The following is a 21790-nucleotide window of genomic DNA, read 5'->3' on the forward strand; positions in this document are numbered from 1 at the left end:
CCTGGTTTCCAGGCTAAACCTGTACTCCAGTGCCAGTAAACTGTGCCTAACCAATCAAAGTAACAGAATTGTGAAATCCGGTCTCGGGAGGATCGTCACTTAATCCGGGTTGCAAAACGGAACACTGTGCTCTCTGCGCAGTAAAGTAGCAGCTATGGGATTGATACTACTACACATACCGAGTGCCCTACTAGGAAATCCCTTGAGTTGTCGCTAAATTGACTGTTTCCAACTTTGTATACGTCCTCAGTTATGATGAATCTGCAACTTCAGCAGGTTTAATAGGGAAAAAAAGAATTCCGTCTTGGTGCTGGAAAGTCTTCTCGGTATGTCCGAAATGTTGTTATATATACTGTAAAGCGATACCAAAGGGGATGATGGACGGAGCGTTTGAGCAAATCAAACACTCACCCCCAGTCAACTGATCTGTGTTTAATCCATCATCATTCTTTAGCTCACTCCACCACGCCAGTTCAGACATGGCCATATGCAAATCAGTCTGACCCTGTGCCTCATGGGAACAGTCCAGCCCGAACTGCCAAGCCATGTCTTCACTGGACCGGAAACAAGCATCCTGGGACTGGTAAAGCGATACCAAAAGGGATGATGGACGGAGCGTTTGACCAAATCAAACACTCACCCCCAGTCAACTGATCTGGGTTTAATCCATCATCATTCTTTAGCTCACTCCACCACCCCAGTTCAGACATGGCCATATGCAAATCAGTCTGACCCTGTGCCTCACGGGAACAGTCCAGCCCGAACTGCCAAGCCATGTCTTCCTTGGACCGGAAACAAGCATCCTTGGACCGGTTTCGGGTTCATAACCCTCATCAGCCAGGCTATCTTTAATCCAGTGGCAAAGTGAGCAAGGGACCCACGTCTGGGCATACCCTGCCAACTTAGGGCGAACAAAGCGATACCAAAGGGGAAGATGGACGGAGCGTTTGAGCAAATCAAACACTCACCCCCAGTCAACTGATCTGGGTTTAATCCATCATCATTCTTTAGCTCACTCCACCACCCCAGTTCAGACATGGTCATATGCAAATCAGTCTGACCCTGTGCCTCATGGGAACAGTCCAGCCCGAACTGCCAAGCCAAGTCTTCCCTGGACCGGAAATAAGCATCCTGGGACCGGTTTCGGGTTCATAACCCTCATCAGCCAGGCTATCTTTAATCCAGTGGCAAAGTGAGCAAGGGACCCACGTCTGGGCATACCCTGCCAACTTAGGGCGAACAAAGCGATACCAAAGGGGAAGATGGACGGAGCGTTTGAGCAAATCAAACACTCACCCCCAGTCAACTGATCTGGGTTTAATCCATCATCATTCTTTAGCTCACTCCACCACCCCAGTTTAGACATGGTCATATGTAAATCAGTCTGACCCTGTGCCTCATGGGAACAGTCCAGCCTGAACTGCCAAGCCAAGTCTTCCCTGGACCGGAAATAAGCATCCTGGGACCGGTTTCGGGTTCATAACCCTCATCAGCCAGGCTATCTTTAATCCAGTGGCAAAGTGAGCAAGGGACCCACGTCTGGGCATACCCTGCCAACTTAGGGCGAACAAAGCGATACCAAAGGGGAAGATGGACGGAGCGTTTGAGCAAATCAAACACTCACCCCCAGTCAACTGATCTGGGTTAAATCCATCATCATTCTTTAGCTCACTCCACCACCCCAGTTCAGACATGGCCATATGCAAATCAGTCTGACCCTGTGCCTCACGGGAACAGTCCAGCCCGAACTGCCAAGCCATGTCTTCCTTGGACCGGAAACAAGCATCCTTGGACCGGTTTCGGGTTCATAACCCTCATCAGCCAGGCTATCTTTAATCCAGTGGCAAAGTGAGCAAGGGACCCACGTCTGGGCATACCCTGCCAACTTAGGGCGAACAAAGCGATACCAAAGGGGAAGATGGACGGAGCGTTTGAGCAAATCAAACACTCACCCCCAGTCAACTGATCTGGGTTTAATCCATCATCATTCTTTAGCTCACTCCACCACCCCAGTTCAGACATGGTCATATGCAAATCAGTCTGACCCTGTGCCTCATGAGAACAGTCCAGCCCGAACTGCCAAGCCAAGTCTTCCCTGGACCGGAAATAAGCATCCTGGGACCGGTTTCGGGTTCATAACCCTCATCAGCCAGGCTATCTTTAATCCAGTGGCAAAGTGAGCAAGGGACCCACGTCTGGGCATACTCTGCCAACTTAGGGCAAACAAAGCGATACCAAAGGGGAAGATGGACGGAGCGTTTGAGCAAATCAAACACTCACCCCCAGTCAACTGATCTGGGTTTAATCCATCATCATTCTTTAGCTCACTCCACCACCCCAGTTTAGACATGGTCATATGCAAATCAGTCTGACCCTGTGCCTCATGGGAACAGTCCAGCCCGAACTGCCAAGCCAAGTCTTCCCTGGACCGGAAATAAGCATCCTGGGACCGGTTTCGGGTTCATAACCCTCATCAGCCAGGCTATCTTTAATCCAGTGGCAAAGTGAGCAAGGGACCCACGTCTGGGCATACCCTGCCAACTTAGGGCGAACAAAGCGATACCAAAGGGGAAGATGGACGGAGCGTTTGAGCAAATCAAACACTCACCCCCAGTCAACTGATCTGGGTTTAATCCATCATCATTCTTTAGCTCACTCCACCACCCCAGTTTAGACATGGTCATATGTAAATCAGTCTGACCCTGTGCCTCATGGGAACAGTCCAGCCCGAACTGCCAAGCCAAGTCTTCCCTGGACCGGAAATAAGCATCCTGGGACCGGTTTCGGGTTCATAACCCTCATCAGCCAGGCTATCTTTAATCCAGTGGCAAAGTGAGCAAGGGACCCACGTCTGGGCATACCCTGCCAACTTAGGGCGAACAAAGCGATACCAAAGGGGAAGATGGACGGAGCGTTTGAGCAAATCAAACACTCACCCCCAGTCAACTGATCTGGGTTTAATCCATCATCATTCTTTAGCTCACTCCACCACCCCAGTTCAGACATGGCCATATGCAAATCAGTCTGACCCTGTGCCTCACGGGAACAGTCCAGCCCGAACTGCCAAGCCATGTCTTCCTTGGACCGGAAACAAGCATCCTTGGACCGGTTTCGGGTTCATAACCCTCATCAGCCAGGCTATCTTTAATCCAGTGGCAAAGTGAGCAAGGGACCCACGTCTGGGCATACCCTGCCAACTTAGGGCGAACAAAGCGATACCAAAGGGGAAGATGGACGGAGCGTTTGAGCAAATCAAACACTCACCCCCAGTCAACTGATCTGGGTTTAATCCATCATCATTCTTTAGCTCACTCCACCACCCCAGTTCAGACATGGTCATATGCAAATCAGTCTGACCCTGTGCCTCATGGGAACAGTCCAGCCCGAACTGCCAAGCCAAGTCTTCCCTGGACCGGAAATAAGCATCCTGGGACCGGTTTCGGGTTCATAACCCTCATCAGCCAGGCTATCTTTAATCCAGTGGCAAAGTGAGCAAGGGACCCACGTCTGGGCATACTCTGCCAACTTAGGGCAAACAAAGCGATACCAAAGGGGAAGATGGACGGAGCGTTTGAGCAAATCAAACACTCACCCCCAGTCAACTGATCTGGGTTTAATCCATCATCATTCTTTAGCTCACTCCACCACCCCAGTTCAGACATGGCCATATGCAAATCAGTCTGACCCTGTGCCTCACGGGAACAGTCCAGCCCGAACTGCCAAGCCATGTCTTCCTTGGACCGGAAACAAGCATCCTTGGACCGGTTTCGGGTTCATAACCCTCATCAGCCAGGCTATCTTTAATCCAGTGGCAAAGTGAGCAAGGGACCCACGTCTGGGCATACCCTGCCAACTTAGGGCGAACAAAGCGATACCAAAGGGGAAGATGGACGGAGCGTTTGAGCAAATCAAACACTCACCCCCAGTCAACTGATCTGGGTTTAATTTATCATCATTCTTTAGCTCACTCCACCACCCCAGTTCAGACATGGTCATATGCAAATCAGTCTGACCCTGTGCCTCATGGGAACAGTCCAGCCCGAACTGCCAAGCCAAGTCTTCCCTGGACCGGAAATAAGCATCCTGGGACCGGTTTCGGGTTCATAACCCTCATCAGCCAGGCTATCTTTAATCCAGTGGCAAAGTGAGCAAGGGACCCACGTCTGGGCATACTCTGCCAACTTAGGGCAAACAAAGCGATACCAAAGGGGAAGATGGACGGAGCGTTTGAGCAAATCAAACACTCACCCCCAGTCAACTGATCTGGGTTTAATCCATCATCATTCTTTAGCTCACTCCACCACCCCAGTTTAGACATGGTCATATGCAAATCAGTCTGACCCTGTGCCTCATGGGAACAGTCCAGCCCGAACTGCCAAGCCAAGTCTTTCCTGGACCGGAAATAAGCATCCTGGGACCGGTTTCGGGTTCATAACCCTCATCAGCCAGGCTATCTTTAATCCAGTGGCAAAGTGAGCAAGGGACCCACGTCTGGGCATACCCTGCCAACTTAGGGCAAACAAAGCGATACCAAAGGGGAAGATGGACGGAGCGTTTGAGCAAATCAAACACTCACCCCCAGTCAACTGATCTGGGTTTAATCCATCATCATTCTTTAGCTCACTCCACCACCCCAGTTCAGACATGGTCATATGCAAATCAGTCTGACCCTGTGCCTCATGGGAACAGTCCAGCCCGAACTGCCAAGCCAAGTCTTCCCTGGACCGGAAACAAGCATCCTGAGACTGGTTTTGGGTTCATAACCCTCATCAGCCAGGCTATCTTGAATCCAGTGGCAAAGTGAGCAAGGGACCCACGTCTGGGCATACCCTGCCAATTTAGGGCGAACAAAGCGATACCAAAGGGGATGGTGGACGGAGCGTTTGAAGAATTCGGGCTGGACTGTTCCCATGAGGCACAGGGTCAAGACTGATTTGCATATGGCTGGGTTCAAACTGGAATGGCATGGTGAGCAAAAAAACGATGGATTTAGGCTCAGATCTCTGTACTGGGGTGAATGACATTGTTCTACATTCTGTCCATCAACTGTTGTTTTTGCATATATACTGTAAGACACAACTGAACTATCTAGAAACTAGAAGTGTACCTGGAGGCTTTTGACAAGGTAGGACAGTGTGTACTCTATATGCGCCACCCATGGATGGGTCTCCAGCAGATTATTGACTGTTCCAAAAGAGCCACGGCTTGTCCTCCGTACGCCTCGTCACTCAAAGCTGAAGGGATAACAGTGCTTGGACTCAAGTTGGCTGATGCCCTCCTAGGCAAGAAGAAAGTGAAAGCAGACTTCCGGATAATCTAAAAGCATCAGGCTAACCGAAACTGTGGAGTGGCCAGCTGCTGTTTATCTACAACAGCGATGCCAGTGAAATCTACCATTTCAGGCGGAGACAACAAGCAGCAACGTGTACGAATCAATTTTCAGAAAGCGGCGTTTCAGCTGTGCTGGGCTCACGACTTCCACCTTCTCTCTCCATTGCTGTACGATATGACGTCACACGCTGGCACCTAGGGCTACTTACTTCTGTTGAGCGAGGTGGAGCCCAAGTCAGACTAGTGGGTGTGTTAGTGAGGGAAGAGGTGATTCAGAGCAGTGGTGGCTGTCAGGCAGCCTGTATAGGCTCAAGCCACTGTGGCTGAAGGCGGCGGGTAGTGTCAGCGAAGCCGTACGTTCCATTTTGCATGGAAAGCTTCTCCTTGACTCGGCCCGTTACAGCGGTACAGCGGCCAGCGAGTGGCGCGCTGAAAGTAAAAAAAAAAAAAAGGAATGCAGCATCCTGCGAGTGGTGTGCTGAAGTTTAAACAAGTGCGCGCGCCTCGCGCTAAAGGTGGGAGGGTTGAGGAGAGTGCGCCCGACAGCACACAAAGCGTTTCCCTTGTGGGAGCAAGCCAGGGGTACCATGTGTTTGTAAGTTAATTACAAACATATGGTGTCAAGCTTGCTCCCGCAAGGAAATCGCCAAACGTGCACACGTTGCCATTCAAGGCAATGGAACGCGTGCATGTTTTTGGCTGAAAAGCTGAAGCAATTGCTAAAGGTCTTTTGCCTAGGTAGCGCATGTGCGCTGCGTAGGCGAGACCTTAAATGTACAATGACGAATTCATCATCCCCCTAAAACCAACAGGCAAATCAAAATCAGGACTTGGCCACATTATCAAAACGTACTCAGCACACTGGGGTGATGTAAATGAATGTAGTTCTGGAAAAAAACAATAATCTAGCAAAGTTATCACGCCAGTTAAATGAGCAGTATTTTTGTGTATAAATATGAGATGTATCTTTTATGTAATTGCTTTTATGGTTTTTTATAATGACAGAAGCCGAATAAAGTACTTTCATTCATTCAAATGAGCATTGGTAATGCGTCGGTTTCACCTATGTGATGAATAATAAGCTGTTTTTATCAATCACAGTCCGGGACAAAGGAAAGAGCTCCCTGACAAGGATCACAAGAGTGGAGAGCATGTGGCGAAGAGGCCAGAACTGCTGACTCGGCTGGGGTTTCTGGTTCGAGTCTCAGCAACGCAACATCCTGTGATTGTGGGCAAATCACTTGATCTCTTAATCTCTCCCAGTGATAGTTGTAATATATAAATCTGCTGCAAGACGAAAGAGCAGGAAGAGGAAAAAGTTCATGAAAAAATAAAATTGTTCCACCAAAGCAGATGTTTACAGTATTTTGAAAGGGAAACTGATGAGAAGGAGAGGAGGAACACACATTGGTAAATATAGGAAAATATGCTACAGCCAATAGAAATGGAGAAAAAGTGAGGGGCAAGCACAGGAACCTATGAAATGCCAGGAAAAAGAGGGGACTGGATGTAAGCCCCTTGTTAAATACAATAGATTTCTGGCGAAATCTAAAAACACATGTCTTTTATTCAGTCCCTCGCTATATTACACAGCAATACCTCTCAGTTCTTTCTAAAATGATCGGTGCCAGTCACAAACTTTAAACAGTTTCTTAGAAATGGGGGTCTCCATTTGGCAAGGGCTTGCACCTTTGTCAAAGTAGGGACCCTTCTTCCTAGTCAGGGTAAGGGAGTTACACTCCTAAAATAACCCTGCCTCACCCCCTTGGTAGCTTGGCATGAGCAGTCAGACTTATCTCAGAGGTAGTGTGTAAAGCATTTGCACATATCCAACAGCAATACAGTGACAACACTACAAAAGGACACCACACTAGTTTAGAAAAATATCCAATATGTTTATATATTCAAAACGACACTAAAAACGAAAAGAATCCAACATACAGTACTTAAAAATGTATACTTTGCAGAAATATCTCAAAAACACAGTTGTTCTGAGTCGGTAGCTCTGTCCGGGGCTACCACGATACTGAAAACAACAGAATCCAACAGTTCTGTCGGACTGCGTCGGTCGGGGGTGTCGGTAGACTCATAAACAGTACCTTTTGCATTGCGGCCGACACGTTTGGTGCGAGCCGGTCGTGCCAACCATCGCGGTTGTGATGTGAAGTGAAGCGTTGCAGCATGAGGTGCCCTCATAACGTGGTGCAGGCAGCGGCTCGGTGGCGGTCGTCCAGCGGTGTCGGTGAGACTAGGGCTGTGGTGCGGAGTGAAGGTGGTGCTCAATGCGGTGCTGACAGATCAGATCAGTGCCGGTATAGGGAAGCTGGCGCAGGCAAGCCCAGACTGCTGTGTGGGACGAGGCGGTGCATCGTGAAACTTGCTTGCGGTGCCCCAAGCCACGATGCGGTCACTGGTGTCCAAGTCAGCAGGCAGCGACGGTGTCGGTGAGACGAGGGCGGCAAAGTGAAGCAAGGCGGTGCGGAATGCGGTGCCCACAGGTCACCATGCCAGCACTGGCTCGGTGGAGGCAGTCGTTGTCTCCAGTGGGACCAGGGTTGCAGTGCAAGATGCAGCAGTGCTATCTACGGTGCCTTCAGGACACGGAGTCGGTGATGGAGTCAGTTGCTTTTCCCTTCTCTGTGACAACTGAAACAGCGGTTCCAGAAGCAGTACCGAGAGGTTGGTGAAGTCTTTGCAGTCCCTGAGACTTCAGAACAGGAGGCAAGCTTTACTTCAAGCCCTTGGAGATACTCAGCACCAGTAAAGAAAGTTCAGTCCAGTCCTTTCACTCCCCAAGGCAGAAGCAGCAACTGCAGGCCAACCCAACAAAACAACAACACAGCAGCGGGGTAGTACTCCTCCTGGCAGATCTTCCAGCTCTCCTTCTTGGCAGGTTCCTTGATTCCAGTAAGTTCTAAAGTTCTGGGCCCCAATATTTATACTCAAAATTCCTTTGTTCTCTCAGGCAGAGAGTGTTTGTTCTTAGTCCAAACCAGTTTGGTCCTCTCCGTCCAGATTCCCAGCAGGAGGTGGAGACAGCATTGTTGAAGGCAGGCAGGGCCTATTCAGGTGCAAGGGAACTTTCTCCCCCCACTCAAAATGCAGACCAGGCCTACTCAGGTGCTAGTGAAAACTCCTCCCACTACTCTGAATGTAGACCAGACCTATTCAGGTGCTAGTGAAAACTCCTCCCACTACTCTAAATGCAGCCCAGGTCTTTTCAGCCCAGCTCTGACTCATTCAGGAAAGGCAGGACACTCATCAACTCCCCACCCACCCCCGGTGGCTGTCTGAGAGAACGCACATCCCCAGGCCCTGTGATTCCAAAGCCAGACAGTCAAACCACAAACCCAGCAGAGGCACACAGGATAGCTAACCAAGAAAATACCTACTTTTTAAAAGTGGTATTTTCAAACACAGAACATAAAAATCATCTTTACTAAAAGATGCATTTTTACATTCTGAGTCCAGGCATACTAAACTCCATTTCCCTATCTTGTCCCAATGGGAAGTTACGCTTATAAGATGTTATAAGTAAAACTCCCATTCTCTCCTATGGGACAGATAGCCTTTCCATAGTGAAAAACGAAATGCACTGTAATTCACTACTAGGACATTCCACACACACCAGTACATGGCCTCCCTTTAACATACACAGCACACTGCCCACAGGGGTTTGTCGGCCCTACTTTAGTGGTGACTTATATGTAAGAAAAGGGAAGATTAGGGCCTGGCAAGTGGGTGCACTTGCGAGGCCGACATGGCAGTTACAAACTACACGCAGACCCTGCTGTGGCAGTCCTGAGATACCTTTTCAGGGCTACTCATGTGGGTGGCACAATCCGTGCTGCAGACCCACTAGTAGCATTTGATTTACTGGCCCTGGCACACTCCGTACACTTTACTAGGGGCTTACCAGTAAATCAAATATGCCAATCCTGGAAATACCAATCCATAATGATACTTTACAACAGGAGCACCTGCACTTTAACACTGAACAGCAGTGAGAAAGTTTGCAGAGACACTAAACCAGCAAAAACAGAGTCAAAACTGGGAGGTCAGAAAGCAAAAAGACAGGGTAAACACACCGAAAGATGCCAAGAAATGCATCTTAGAAATTAATGCATCTTAAACACCTGAATTGTGATCTCAAGGGAGAGGGTTGAAACACGGAACTGTTCAAGGAATGCACAGTGACAACCCACACGTTTAATTTAAAAAAGATTATAATGGTTCAACTGAAAAAAGGGGAGGCAAAGCTTAACAGAAAAGATTAGCAAAGCCTTGAAAATTAGGTTTAATGCCTACAATCAACATTTCTCACCTCTGGTGGGTTTGTTTGTGAGATTCTGAAAAGTTTTTGAGTGAATGGTATGAATTGTTGGTTTGTTTCTAAATATTCAAGTGCTTATTAATTTTACAATAGCTGGTGTCATAAAACATTTGTATGCAGTTTATTCCCTTGGACACATGCATTGCACTTTTTTGTTGACGACGTCTTCTGTGCCCTTACTTTGAACCTAGTATGGTAGCTCGGTAGGATAACACACCTACAGAGAACCCAGTACATAATTAATAGATCACATGCTTTGATCCTGGCCGAGCTGACTGAAGCGGACATCCTTCATCAGCTGATAAAATGTTCACTGTTTGGTAAATGCAGCTTCTATTCACAAAAGGTTTCGATTAGGCCTGGGCGGTAAATTCCGTTCCGCTAGCGGAATTTGGGTAATTTTGCGTTCTGCGGAGAACGGGGAATTGCCAAAACTTCAGCGATCCGCGGCTTCGCGGAATTTTTGCTTGTTCGTGCTTTTAAAATGTGTGTTCGCAAGATATTTGTCCCCGAGCACGCAAACAGCATTCGCGAACAGGAAAAAAGCATCGCAAACGGGCGGAACAAGCAATCACGCATGTTTGCGGAACTTTTGCATGCTCGCAGACATTTTTTACCATTTCGCGGAGCTTTGCGTACCCTTAGTTTCGATGCACCGATAAATGTATGTATGTTTAAAATTATAATCATTTATATTTATGTGCAAATCGATCTGTCCCAAATTAGGAAACGGTGCAGAAGAAACCTATGAGATCCCAAACAACAATGGCAGGAGAATCAATAAATAAAATAGTTTGGCCTTCAAGACCTGTGCATTTCGGTTCCTTGTCCAACGATTACTGAGATCACCGGTGTAATGCAACATTACAGTAGTAACGTGGTCCAGATTTATAGCTACCTTATATGCAGCTGCCAGCTCAGCAGTTCCAGAGGCATGGACACGCCAAGATGCAGAGTGCAGCTGAGCTCCTGAGCATGAGGCTATAAAACTAACTTATGACTCAGTACTGATTGGAATCAAGATGATGCCTGCCTCAGGTGCGCCAGGGCCGAATGGGTTGCCAGACAATATATTTAAAGTGGCCTGTTGTGAATGGGCGGGTTTGATGTTTTCAGTATTCAGCTACTGCCTGTTATTTAATACTATTCCAGACAGTTAGTGAGGTTCCATCCTGATACCCATTCACGAGAAGGGGCTGGAAAACCACAGGCTCATAGCCCTGTAGGACAGAGATGGCAAAGTATTCGGTGAAGTTCACTTTCATAAGCTGGAGCAGTGGGCACCGGCAAACGACCTTATTCCAGGCACCCAGATGGGCTTCTGTAGAGGATGTGGAACCGAAGACAACCTGAGAACTGTGGCAGCCCTCTCGGAAGCAGCACTGAAAAAAGGGGGCCTTCCTCTGTTCACAACATTCATAGATTGTTCCATAGCTATTGATACAGAGACTTAATATGGACCAAGCTACAAAATTGGGGATTGCCGGCTTCATTGCTAAATTCCAACAGTCTTTATTCACAAACGTGGGTGAGAATATGAATAATGTCCAACTGGGTGATGACGGAAAAAATGTAAACATCAAGGGGAGTTAGGCAAGGCTGTATCCTGGCTCTTCTACTTCTTAACCTGTACCTGGCCAACATTAATGAACACCTAGCAAGAGCAAGAGCGTTTCCAGCAAGATTAGCAGGAATGAAAATCCAATTACTTCCAAATGCTGATGACTCCATCATTCTCTGACCATACCCAGATTGGCCTACAGCACTCTCTGACTGCTCCAGAGGCTTACAGTAAAGCAAATAACATCCAAATCTACAGCTCTAAAAGTAAGATTTTGATAATTAGCTGGAAAAGCCACAACAAAGGGACTAGGTACTTGTCAAAAATGAAACTTGAGAGAGTAAGATCCATTAAATATTTGGGCGTGTGTTTTAATGACCGAGGTAGCTTTGCTGATCACCTTAGCTCCCAGAAACGCGCCCACTCTGCATTAATATCTACGTTCTGCAAGTTACTACAAAAAATGAGTAGCTCCAATTCGTCAGCGACCTGTACGGCTATCAGTAGCAAGCTAATGCCAACCCTGGTGTGTGGTGCATTTACGTCTAGAGACCATCTTGAGATTTGGCTGGACCAGGCACAAAACAAAGGCTTTGCCCTCCCAAATTCCTCTCTGGCTCTTGTTTGCAATAGGAAATTATTTTACTGATGCAACGCCTGATACTAAAAGCGCGCTTCTTGGCATGTCGTTTGAAAGTGAAGGGTGCAGTTAGTGGCTCCTTGAAATATGCAATTTGGTAAATCGTTGCCAATGAAAAGCTAAAATGGCATAAATATCTGGGAGTTTCAATTGAAATCTTGAGGGCAGAGGAGCTCTGGGAAAGTTCCCTACCACCTAAAATGATTGGCAGAATTTTGGCTAAACAGGCAAGTCTAGTTTCGAGAGAGCTTGACGCTGAAGCTGTTATCGACCTGACCTTCATAGGCACTGCCCCTATTCAATACAACCTGGGTAGAATCACAAAGTTCCCGGACTATCTGTGAAACTTCACCTGAAAAAGGAATTAAGGGGCATTTTATCAAGACAGGCGATAAAATGATCGCCGCTTTAGCGGCAGAAAACTAAAACGGCGATAATGGGCTTGATAATATGCTCTATGGAATTCCAATTGAAGCCAAGGTAAGATGTCCTTCACATCTAACACGGGCTTCAATTGGAATTCCATAGAGCATATTTTCAAGCCTATTATCGCCGTTTTAGCGGCAGTTTTCTGCCACTAAAACGGAGATCATTTTATCGCCTGTCTTGATAATATGCCCCTAATTACGGTTAAGGAGAGGCATAATTCCTCGAAACGAGTACCATGTTGTCCGTATGACTGGAACGAAGGATCGGGTTTGTAGGCTTTGCAGTGCTCCATCATAGTCCCTAATGCATAGTATCTGCGTTTGTGACCCACTGTTGGTTTATAGGCGCTATTGGCTGCGCCCAGTCTTCCTGCAGCTCCACATGAGCTCATCCATGGAAGCAGTTACTGCCTCTCATCCCCGCAATCTCTACAGCTTGCACCAGATCCATGGAATGTATGCAATGTGCACTAAAGTCGCTGGCGCTGCTTCAGATCAATAGAGGTGAATCTCTGTGCAAAGAGGCTCCGTCCTGACCAACAAGTTATATTTTAGAATTGGGTCACTCTGATGTGCCACATTCTCATTGGCCATTTGCACATCACGCTGTACAAGTGGACTCTTGTTCACAAAATAATTGGTGAGCCCATGAGACATGGGTTTTATCCCATGGCCCTACCTGCCATGCATGTCCTACCAGGATGCTGCCCATCACACGGGCACTTCTACAAGGCAGTGACTGCACACCTCAAGCCTAGCGCCAACCTACCAGAGTTTTTATATCTTTGCCGATATCCTTGGTCCTCTCTCTATTCTTTCCATCTTTCTCATCCCTCTGTCCATGTGACCCTCTTCCCCTTTTCCATACACCCCTCCGATTCGCCCTTCTCACTCTGTTTTTCTTCCATGCCCCACTGTTTTCTTTTTGCACTCCCTGCTTAAGGCTCTCCTTCATTCCTACCGCCTCTATCGCTGTCTCCTTTATCAAACATTCTCATTCTCATTCTTGAGAGCTCTGTGATTGATGAGTCCTGGCCCTTGAGATGTATTTTTGGTCAGGAGTTAGGCTAAGTAGTTCTTTGTATGGTGGTTATTTAAGAAAAACCTTTAACGTGTTCTCTAACTTTCTCGATAGGTAACTTTTCAATAACAAAACTACCCGCCTTTCTTCGGAGGAGCTACATTCTGAAAAGAAAATCAGACGCATCCCTTAACTAAGCAGTAGTATGACTGATCCGAATTCCACAACTGGGAGCAGAGCTGCTTATCTGTGAATACATGTGTAGAACTGTCTTTAGACGTCAGTGTTTCTGACAGGCCAGATCACAGTTAACAAAGGGAAATGCCATTGTCACTTTGTTAATGGAGGCCTGTCCCAGGAGCAAACAAACATACAACTGTCTGAGGGCCCCGGGCCCCAAGGTCTCATAAAAGTGGCACCCATGACCGTATATTTACACCAAATGATGGGTAAAGTCACTGGGTAATTACATCATGAACTGGGTGCAGTCTCCATATGGTACCTAGGGTCAGCTCTCTACACCTGTCTCAAGTGCCTGAGTAAACCAAACTTGAAGATGCCCAAGAGGACTTTTCATGCTCGAATAACATATCCAAATTTTATGATTAAATAAATACAGGAGAAGAGTACCTATGTTTCATCCTCATGCAGAATCATATTTCAGCCGCATTATACTGTTGACTTGGAAAATATTGCACAGGTCAGTTCTGCACAAAGATGAATTCTAATTTCAGGAAGTGTATCATTTCATTTTTCTCAAATGGATTGAAAGTTATTAAAATGCTTCACCTCGGGTTCAGCCCCCCCAAACACTTTAGAAAAGTTAGGTAGTCAACTTCAGCCGCTGTAATTAGGAATGTAAAGAGAGGAAGGTGTTGCCTACATACTGTAAACATCCCCGTTTCAAGGCTAAGGGAAGGATTTTTATTTGCAGGTAGAAACAAAAACCTTAATTACTTAAATGTAATTAAAACCGAGCAGAAAGACATTCCAGGATTTCATTCTTGTTTCTGCATTAACACAAATTAATGTTCACATCACAGTATTCACGAGACTGCAGGTATTTCAACAGACCACTTAGAAAAAATCACAATCTCGTTGCATATTTTTTCAGTTCAAACTAAACGATGTTAAACGGTCGCAACCGATATTTTAGGTAACTTCATCTGTTATGATGCTGACGAGCCGCGCATGCAGGACTTTACTTCCCTGAACTGTGCATCTGTTCTACCTTAGTACATCTTGCTCTATTTTGGCCCTGGGCCTGGTACATCCGGAACAAATGCGTACAATGTGTGAGAGTTTGCTTAAATAAAATAAGATGTTATCGCATGGCTCAATGCCATGTGCATGCAAAGCGTGAACGCAATTCGACCTTTTGTAGGTGAGGGTTGACATTATCCACTGCCAAATAGTAAAGATTTTGTGAGTGGGCTGAGATGAAGAGAGCGGACTGAGATAACGTGAGTTTACTGGCTCCCTCTCTACCTTGACCAGCACAGAGTAAGTGCCAAGAACTCTCCATGACCTTGGCAGTCCAAGTGAAATTGAAGACAGCCAAGCAATCCAGGATGCTAGTGAGAATAATATATGTCGTACAGTTGGAGAGAAAAGCCAGATATGTGTGCCAAAAAGGCGTGCAAGTCCAGCTCAGTGCATACAGAGTTCTGATATCATTAATTCAGATGAGAAGGGAGTTTGTTATCTAAAAGCTATATGTTTCGTTCTCTTCCAGGACGCATTGTTTTTATGTCCAGTACCAATGCCTTCATGACTGCAAAAAATGGCATCTACTCCCTGACCAAAGCAGGCCTTGAGAAGTTTTGTGATGCCTTAAGGCTGGACATGAAAAAGTTTGGGGTACAGGTAAGTCTCAGTTGGGTTTTTTGTTCCAGTAATGAGTGGTTCACTAGCCTACTATCATATTAAAATTATTTGAAGTGTGCGTCTTTGTATCTACTGTTGTTGTCAGAAATTGTGTAGTAATTATGAACAATTGAAATACCCACTTTTTAAATATGATGATATACCATGTCACTTTGTTGGCAAATGCTAAATGAAGCTTGTAAAGTAGAGAATTTATTGGAGGAATCAGATTATGTGCTCTTGGTGCTTTCCTATAACATCTTTATCAGCTTCATTATCTTTTCACTGTCAAATGTATGCATATATTTTATTAAAATAAGCGTACAACACTGTGTAAGTCGCTAAAACATTCTGAAGCCAAAGTATACATTCTCTGAATTGATACACTGCCAGGTCTTCCCTTTTTGTGTCTGTGGTAACAGCCATCACTTTTTAGGTCTAGCCTGGGCAGTGCATGCGCTGCTCTGCGAGCCATGCTGTATTGGAGTATGTACTTGAAGCCCGGCCCACTCTCTGCCAATATTTGGCATTGGCTTGTGTCATTGTCCTTCGTAGATGCTGGTTTCTGATTCCTTATTAGGCTTGTTAGTCCCTCATTAGTTCCGCCTTGTCTTCATGTGTAACCTCCCATGAGGACTGTCCCTTTCACTTTGGTTGTTACACGGTACGTCTTCTTTAGTCTATAAGCGCCATTTTCTTTAATGAGCTTCTCTAACGGCAGAAGGGCAGGAGGGTCTCTCATGCACAGTTGTGATCACCGGCTTGTTTAACTCGTTGATTCTAAAACTGTTGGCTCTTTTTGTCAATGGGCACATCACGCGCAGCTAATCAAAGTCAGCTGTATAACTTGCCTTCTTCTATGTTGCAATTCCATTTTTAGGTCTCGCCTTGCGAAAGCAGCGCATGCGTTGCCCTCGCCATGCGAGGGCCTTTTGCGATCAATTCAGCCAAAGCTGAATGCACGCACGTACAGATGGACAAAGATGGCTGCTCTTGCCATTCAGAAAGCTAAACATGCATGCGTACGGACGAAAAAATGCATTTTTTTCCCTACGTGTGCATGGCGGCTTGCTTTTCCCCGTTGGAGTTTGGAACTGTTCCCAGATGGGCTGGTGACCTGGGCAGCTGTGAGGGCAGACACGCCACACTCGACTAGCACAGACAACGTGGAGTGCTTTCCTCTGGGCAGTGGTGAGTACAGATTTATGGCGCATGTGGCAACTTTTTACAATTCACGTATGTGGGTACTGCCTGTTTGTATTTTCAACTGAAAGTGCGTAAAAGAGTTTTAAAAAACGCACTAGTTGATGGGGTGAGTTTGGGGGCACGTATGTTGTTTTTTATCTCTGTGCTTTTGCGTTACCTACTTGTTTTTTATTGTTTTGAAATAATAAAACGAGTACCGCATAACTGGGATAACCGCAGCGAGGATTTACGACTCTTCCAAGTTGTAAACCTGTGAAAGGCAGGATGCTGGAATCGGTAGTCAGAGTAAAATAGGAAGGTGACACTAGGGACCAGGGTGCGGTTCTTGTACCAGTGAGCAGTGTGGCAGCGGCTGTTACTAGTGGATAGCGAGGAGCTGGCATTGTGACGTACAGGACTGGCGCCAATGAAGAGGGAAGCTCTTGTACCAATACGATGAGTAACGAGATGCACCAATGGCACGGCTGGGTTGTGTGAGTAGGTGCAGGCAGTTGTGTGCAAAAAGAACACTGCTGGGCATTCTGGTGAGCTGCTACCGGTGGCAGTATTGATGTAAGGAGATCGCCCCTATGGCACTGGTGGGCGCTGTAAGGAAGTGAGACCACGTAGGCAGTATGAGAAGGTGGCACCAGTAGACTGTGGGAAGAACAGCTGGCACAAGGGAATATTCTGAGGAGGTTACACAGGTGGGAAGTGTTGATCAGCACCAGCAGGTAGCTTGAGGAGGTGGCACTGGAGATAAGGTATTCGTGGGCAGTGTAAACTGGCACAGGTGGACAGCCTGAGCAAGAGGCATGAGAGGGCACTGCGAGGAGCAAGCACTCATGGGAAGGGCTGCCACAAGGCGAACTTGCACCCACTGGCAGAGTTTGCACCGCTAGGCAATGTGAGAAAGCGGCGCGGAGGGCAGTGTCTTGAGTTGGCAGAGTTATCAGTCCTGGCTCAGTTATCGGAGCTTGTTCTGGCTGCTGTGCATCATTTCTCGCCTCGGTCTGACCCTTTCATCACCAGCCCCGATTCCACACACCACATTTCCCAGGCGCCCGGAGCAGATTAGTGCGCCTCAGTGCACTCCACTCAGCGCTCACTTACTCCCTACCTGCTGAAGAGGAGGTGGCGTGATAGGTGGAACCCTGCGACCGTAAGGACATGGGGATCGCTGCAGCCAGAACATTAACCCAGTCTGCCATCTTACAGCCAAGCAATCAACGCAGACAGGCCTGTCATAGTCTGAATGCAGAAAGTAAATGCTTTGTGCACCTCTATTCCGTTTCACGGCTCAAAAATGACGAAGCACAAAGAGCGATAAGATAAAGCAGACGCTATGCTAGAAGGCATCCAAGGGTTTAAGGTCTCAAGTTTGACAGTGAAAGCTAGACATTAAACATTGGTGCTTTGCCTCAAATGCACTGTGAGCTCTCTTGAGGTCCGCGCCTGTGACCTCGATTGCTCCCGCCACTGCTCCTGGGAAAAGATGGCAGAGTCCCAACCCGCCCTGGCATCAGGCTTTGTCTGCTACCAACTTCCGACCGGTTGGCTTATTTTGTCTCAATTCTCTCAGCTGGTAACTCCCTGGCAGAGACACTGGCACATGTCCTGCCACCTGTCTAGTCTCTATCCCTGTCCACTGTTATTCTCATCCTCTCTGGGACCTCCGACTGACAGCCAGCACAGCCACCAGCTGTACGGTTCTTGTACATAGCCCAAAAACATATGTTTGCAACTTTATTACTTCTCTGTCTGAGAAAGGACAGAGGTGTTGGATCAGATCTAAAGCTAGAACTACACTACCCAAAATAACGTAACACAGGGATCACCGCCCTTTCTGTAATAAGAGCTACTTATGGAAAATGTCAATGATCCCGAGCTACTAATAATATTAGCGTTGTAATAGTGACCACATCCAACAAGATTACATTAGTAGCCACACCATTCAAGATTACCTGCCATGATCACCCCAGTGCATCAAGCAGGGTAGCCAGTAGTAAAGTAAACAAGCATTGGCATAGCCAATAGGTCTCGCCTTTGGGACCTTATAAGTGTTAAGTCATCCAGCACAATATCCTTGGTGCAACAACATCAACTGTCGCATGGCTAAACACTTATAAGGTCCCAAAGGCAAGACCTATTGGCTATGCCAATGCTTGTTTCTTTTTCAATCATTAATTACTGTACTTTAAACAAGCCTCTGTTTGGATTGGCTGCACCTTTGTTGCACTCCATTACTTCGGAATTAAGAGAAAATTAAAATGCACGGTATGAATAAGCTTCAGTGTAAATTGCCACTTTGATTCATTCTCTAAGAATGGGTGTATTTTATTTCTTTCTCACCCTGTAGCTCTGTGTAACTTAACTTTTGTTTTACCTTAAATGCTTGTGAAAAATGTCAGGGCTCATCGGGCAATTTAAGCCTGTTAACTGCTAAAGCTTGCACACTTGGGTTGCATGGCAGAGTCAACTTTTGCTCCCTTTACAGACGAAAGTTAAATGTTAGAAATGAATTGCATGGATCAGGGTATACCAAGTGAAAGTATCTTTCAGAAGGTTATGCATGAGTTCTTGTGATTTGCTTCAACATCTCACCCCTCAGCATAAATGACTGGTTGGTGGTTGTCAGTACTGACGAACTTTGAACATTACGATGTGTTTTTGGGTATTTCCCGAGACAGTGCACGGGCTTTCGTTTGTGAGGTCTCTGGTAAACTATACAAGCATCTGCAATGCAATTGGTCTCGCTTTTACTCGAGTTTGAGCTATTGGCATTGCAAATGACAATGCCTTTTATTTATGTTTTGGTTTTTAAAACATAAACAAAAAGCATTGCAATTTTCAATGGCAATAGCTTAAACTCTTGCAAATGCAAGACCTATTTCATTACAAATGCTTGTTCTGATTCTGCAGGCAGGGTCAGACTGGCCTATAGGGCATTCAGGCAGCGCCCAAAGAGATGTACAAAACTAGAGAGGGTAGTGATGGGTTATCAACCGCATCTCTATTTGGCAAGGGCTAATATCTATGGCAAGAGATTCTTAAATAAATGTTTATAGTGTGGTGCTACATGGTACTAATGCATCATACTACCCAAAATGCTCATAACACATTGGTTAAACGTCTCGGTGCTTAACTGAGAAAACCATGCACTCACTCAACAGTCTACATATGGTGTTTCCACCACGTATATGTGGCGATCATAATCAGAAAAAGTCAGGAGCCAAATGTTTCAATGCAGCTTGTATTGAATCCGAAGAACAGCCGACGCGTGTTTCGTCACACAAGTGACTTCTTCAAGGCTAATAGTTCTTTCCAGTAGTCCTATAGGGCAACAATTGTAATTCGAGATGTAAAATAAAATAAAAATCACCGTAAGGTTGTGTATCCGAGTATCATAAACAAGTTCAAATGTCCTAAAGGTCGTATACTTAGTATCGGGAATCAAGTTCCGGATGGTCATAACGACCACTGAGAGCGTGATCAATAGTGAGTAATGTCCAGTATAGCTTTCCGTTCTCTCAACTGCAAATCTTTTGTAGCCCAAAATGGAAAGCCTGAATAGTCTATCGATCAACAAGAACAGTATCCTTGGTAAAGTATAATTTAGTCATCCCGTCGTCAATTTGTATCAACTTAAAACGCTGAGGAGAGCCCCTTCCGTCCCGCGTAACTGCAAAAGTCTCAGGATACCGGAAGTCTAAAAAAATATTTTCAGAGACTTCCAGTATCCCTAGAATTTTGAGACGACCTTTAAGACATTTGGACACATTTATGATACTCGGATATACAACCTTATGGTAATTTTTATTTTATCATATGTCTCGAATTACACTTGTTGCACTAAAGGATCAGGATTACTTGACTGAACTATTAGCCGTGAAGAAGTCACTTGTGTGGCGAAACACGTGTCAGCTGTTCTGTATAAGTCTTCTGACTTTTTTTTATTATGATCGCCTTATATACAGGGTAAAAACACCATATGTAGACTGTTGAGTGAGTGCTTTGGTACATTGTATTCTCAGTACCCAAAGAAATGGTGCGACAGATCAGTGTGTGAACAATTTTTCTGGCTGTTTGTGGGCAAGTTATATGGTCTGGTGGGACAGTTTTTACTATTGATTTCTCTGTTGTTACCACATACATTGCCTGCAGAAAGCACAAATACATAGTCGCCCAAACCCTGCAAATCACCTATACAGCTTGTCTTTACAAGTTTAAAAATGCACTGATTTGCACTTTGGGCCTCGTTTTTAGCTAGATGATTCCCTGATGAGAGCCTCTTTTATTTTGGTGCCTGGGCCTGTTTTCTGTCCCGGTCTGACTCTGTCTGCAAGTGTACCTAGTGTTTCTAGTCGTTGCCTACAGCCCTAGTAAAAAAGAACAAAACTATTGTTACTCTTTTTTTCCCAACAAAGTATAGGGGTCCTTCTTCACTCTAGTAGCTGAGAGTGAAACTTAAGTGCCAGAGAATGAGACTCTGCCCAAGCCTAGTGGTGCCTTCCAATGTGACTCCAACACTCCACAGTTCCTTAGTACGTCAGTTAACTCGAAGAAGGCACCAATCTTTTTTGTTAATCCAGTTATTAACCAAGAGGCTATCTCAGTCCGTGTTCAACTTTCATCTGATGATTCACTTAATCTAGCCAAACAAAGTCTATTTTGTGACTTGGTCACTTACATTTTTTGTGTGACCTTGTCGCTTTCTCAATGTTTATATATCTATTATGGAAATTTCATCAAGTAATGGGACATGAGTTCCATTTTAATACTACTTTTCACATTGAAAAATGTATAAAAGTCCAAGATGCAGCTCCTCTAAATTACCTGTTTATCCTATCTCAAGGATGCCAACATATTGGGCTAGCGTGTGCATGACACTTTGGGGCATATGTACAAGGGGATTGCGCCACTGGAACGTCACTTTTTCCGATGTTCCTTTGGTGCAATGCCCTGCAGCATATTTACAAAGCGGCGTTAAGCCACTTGGCATGGCTTAACACTGCTTTGTAAATATAGTACCCTTTCATGCAGGTATCTGTATGAAAGAAGTGTGCAATGAGTGTTGCTGTGGGCGTTCTACCGTAACCCACATTGCTTTTCAATGCAGCCCCAGATTTACAAGAATGTGCAAATCTGAGGCAGCGCCCAAAACGCAGGTGTTAGATTGGCGCAACGAGAAGAAATACTTTTATTTATCCTCGTTTTTGCTTTTTCTATGTGTGCTGCATTTTGCAGCACACATAGAAAGAGCAAAAATAATTAATGATTTCTTATGTGCACGAAGGGACACCTTCCTGCACATAAACAATCATCCCTGCAATGCATGCACCCATAGCACAACGGTGTCTGTGTTGGTGCTAGGCAGCTATTTTTAGCGCAAGGGAAAACACAAGGGTGCGCCGTATTCTTGCAA

The 21790-nt window shown here is 45.9% G+C and overlaps 1 protein-coding gene across 1 annotated transcript in view; it reads left to right on the forward strand.

Annotated features, from left to right (window-relative positions):
- Positions 1-21790, forward strand: part of LOC146821625 (D-beta-hydroxybutyrate dehydrogenase, mitochondrial-like) — a 223366-nt gene that overhangs the window by 121621 nt on the left and 79955 nt on the right. Inside the window, exon 3 of the mRNA XM_085612661.1 lies at positions 15050-15180. Coding sequence (XP_085468787.1) covers positions 15050-15180 — 131 coding nt within the window. The remainder of the gene's footprint in view (positions 1-15049; positions 15181-21790) is intronic.

The sequence above is a fragment of the Triturus cristatus genome, chromosome 6 (genome assembly GCF_964204655.1).
Source record: "Triturus cristatus chromosome 6, aTriCri1.1, whole genome shotgun sequence".
NCBI lineage: Eukaryota > Metazoa > Chordata > Amphibia > Caudata > Salamandridae > Triturus > Triturus cristatus.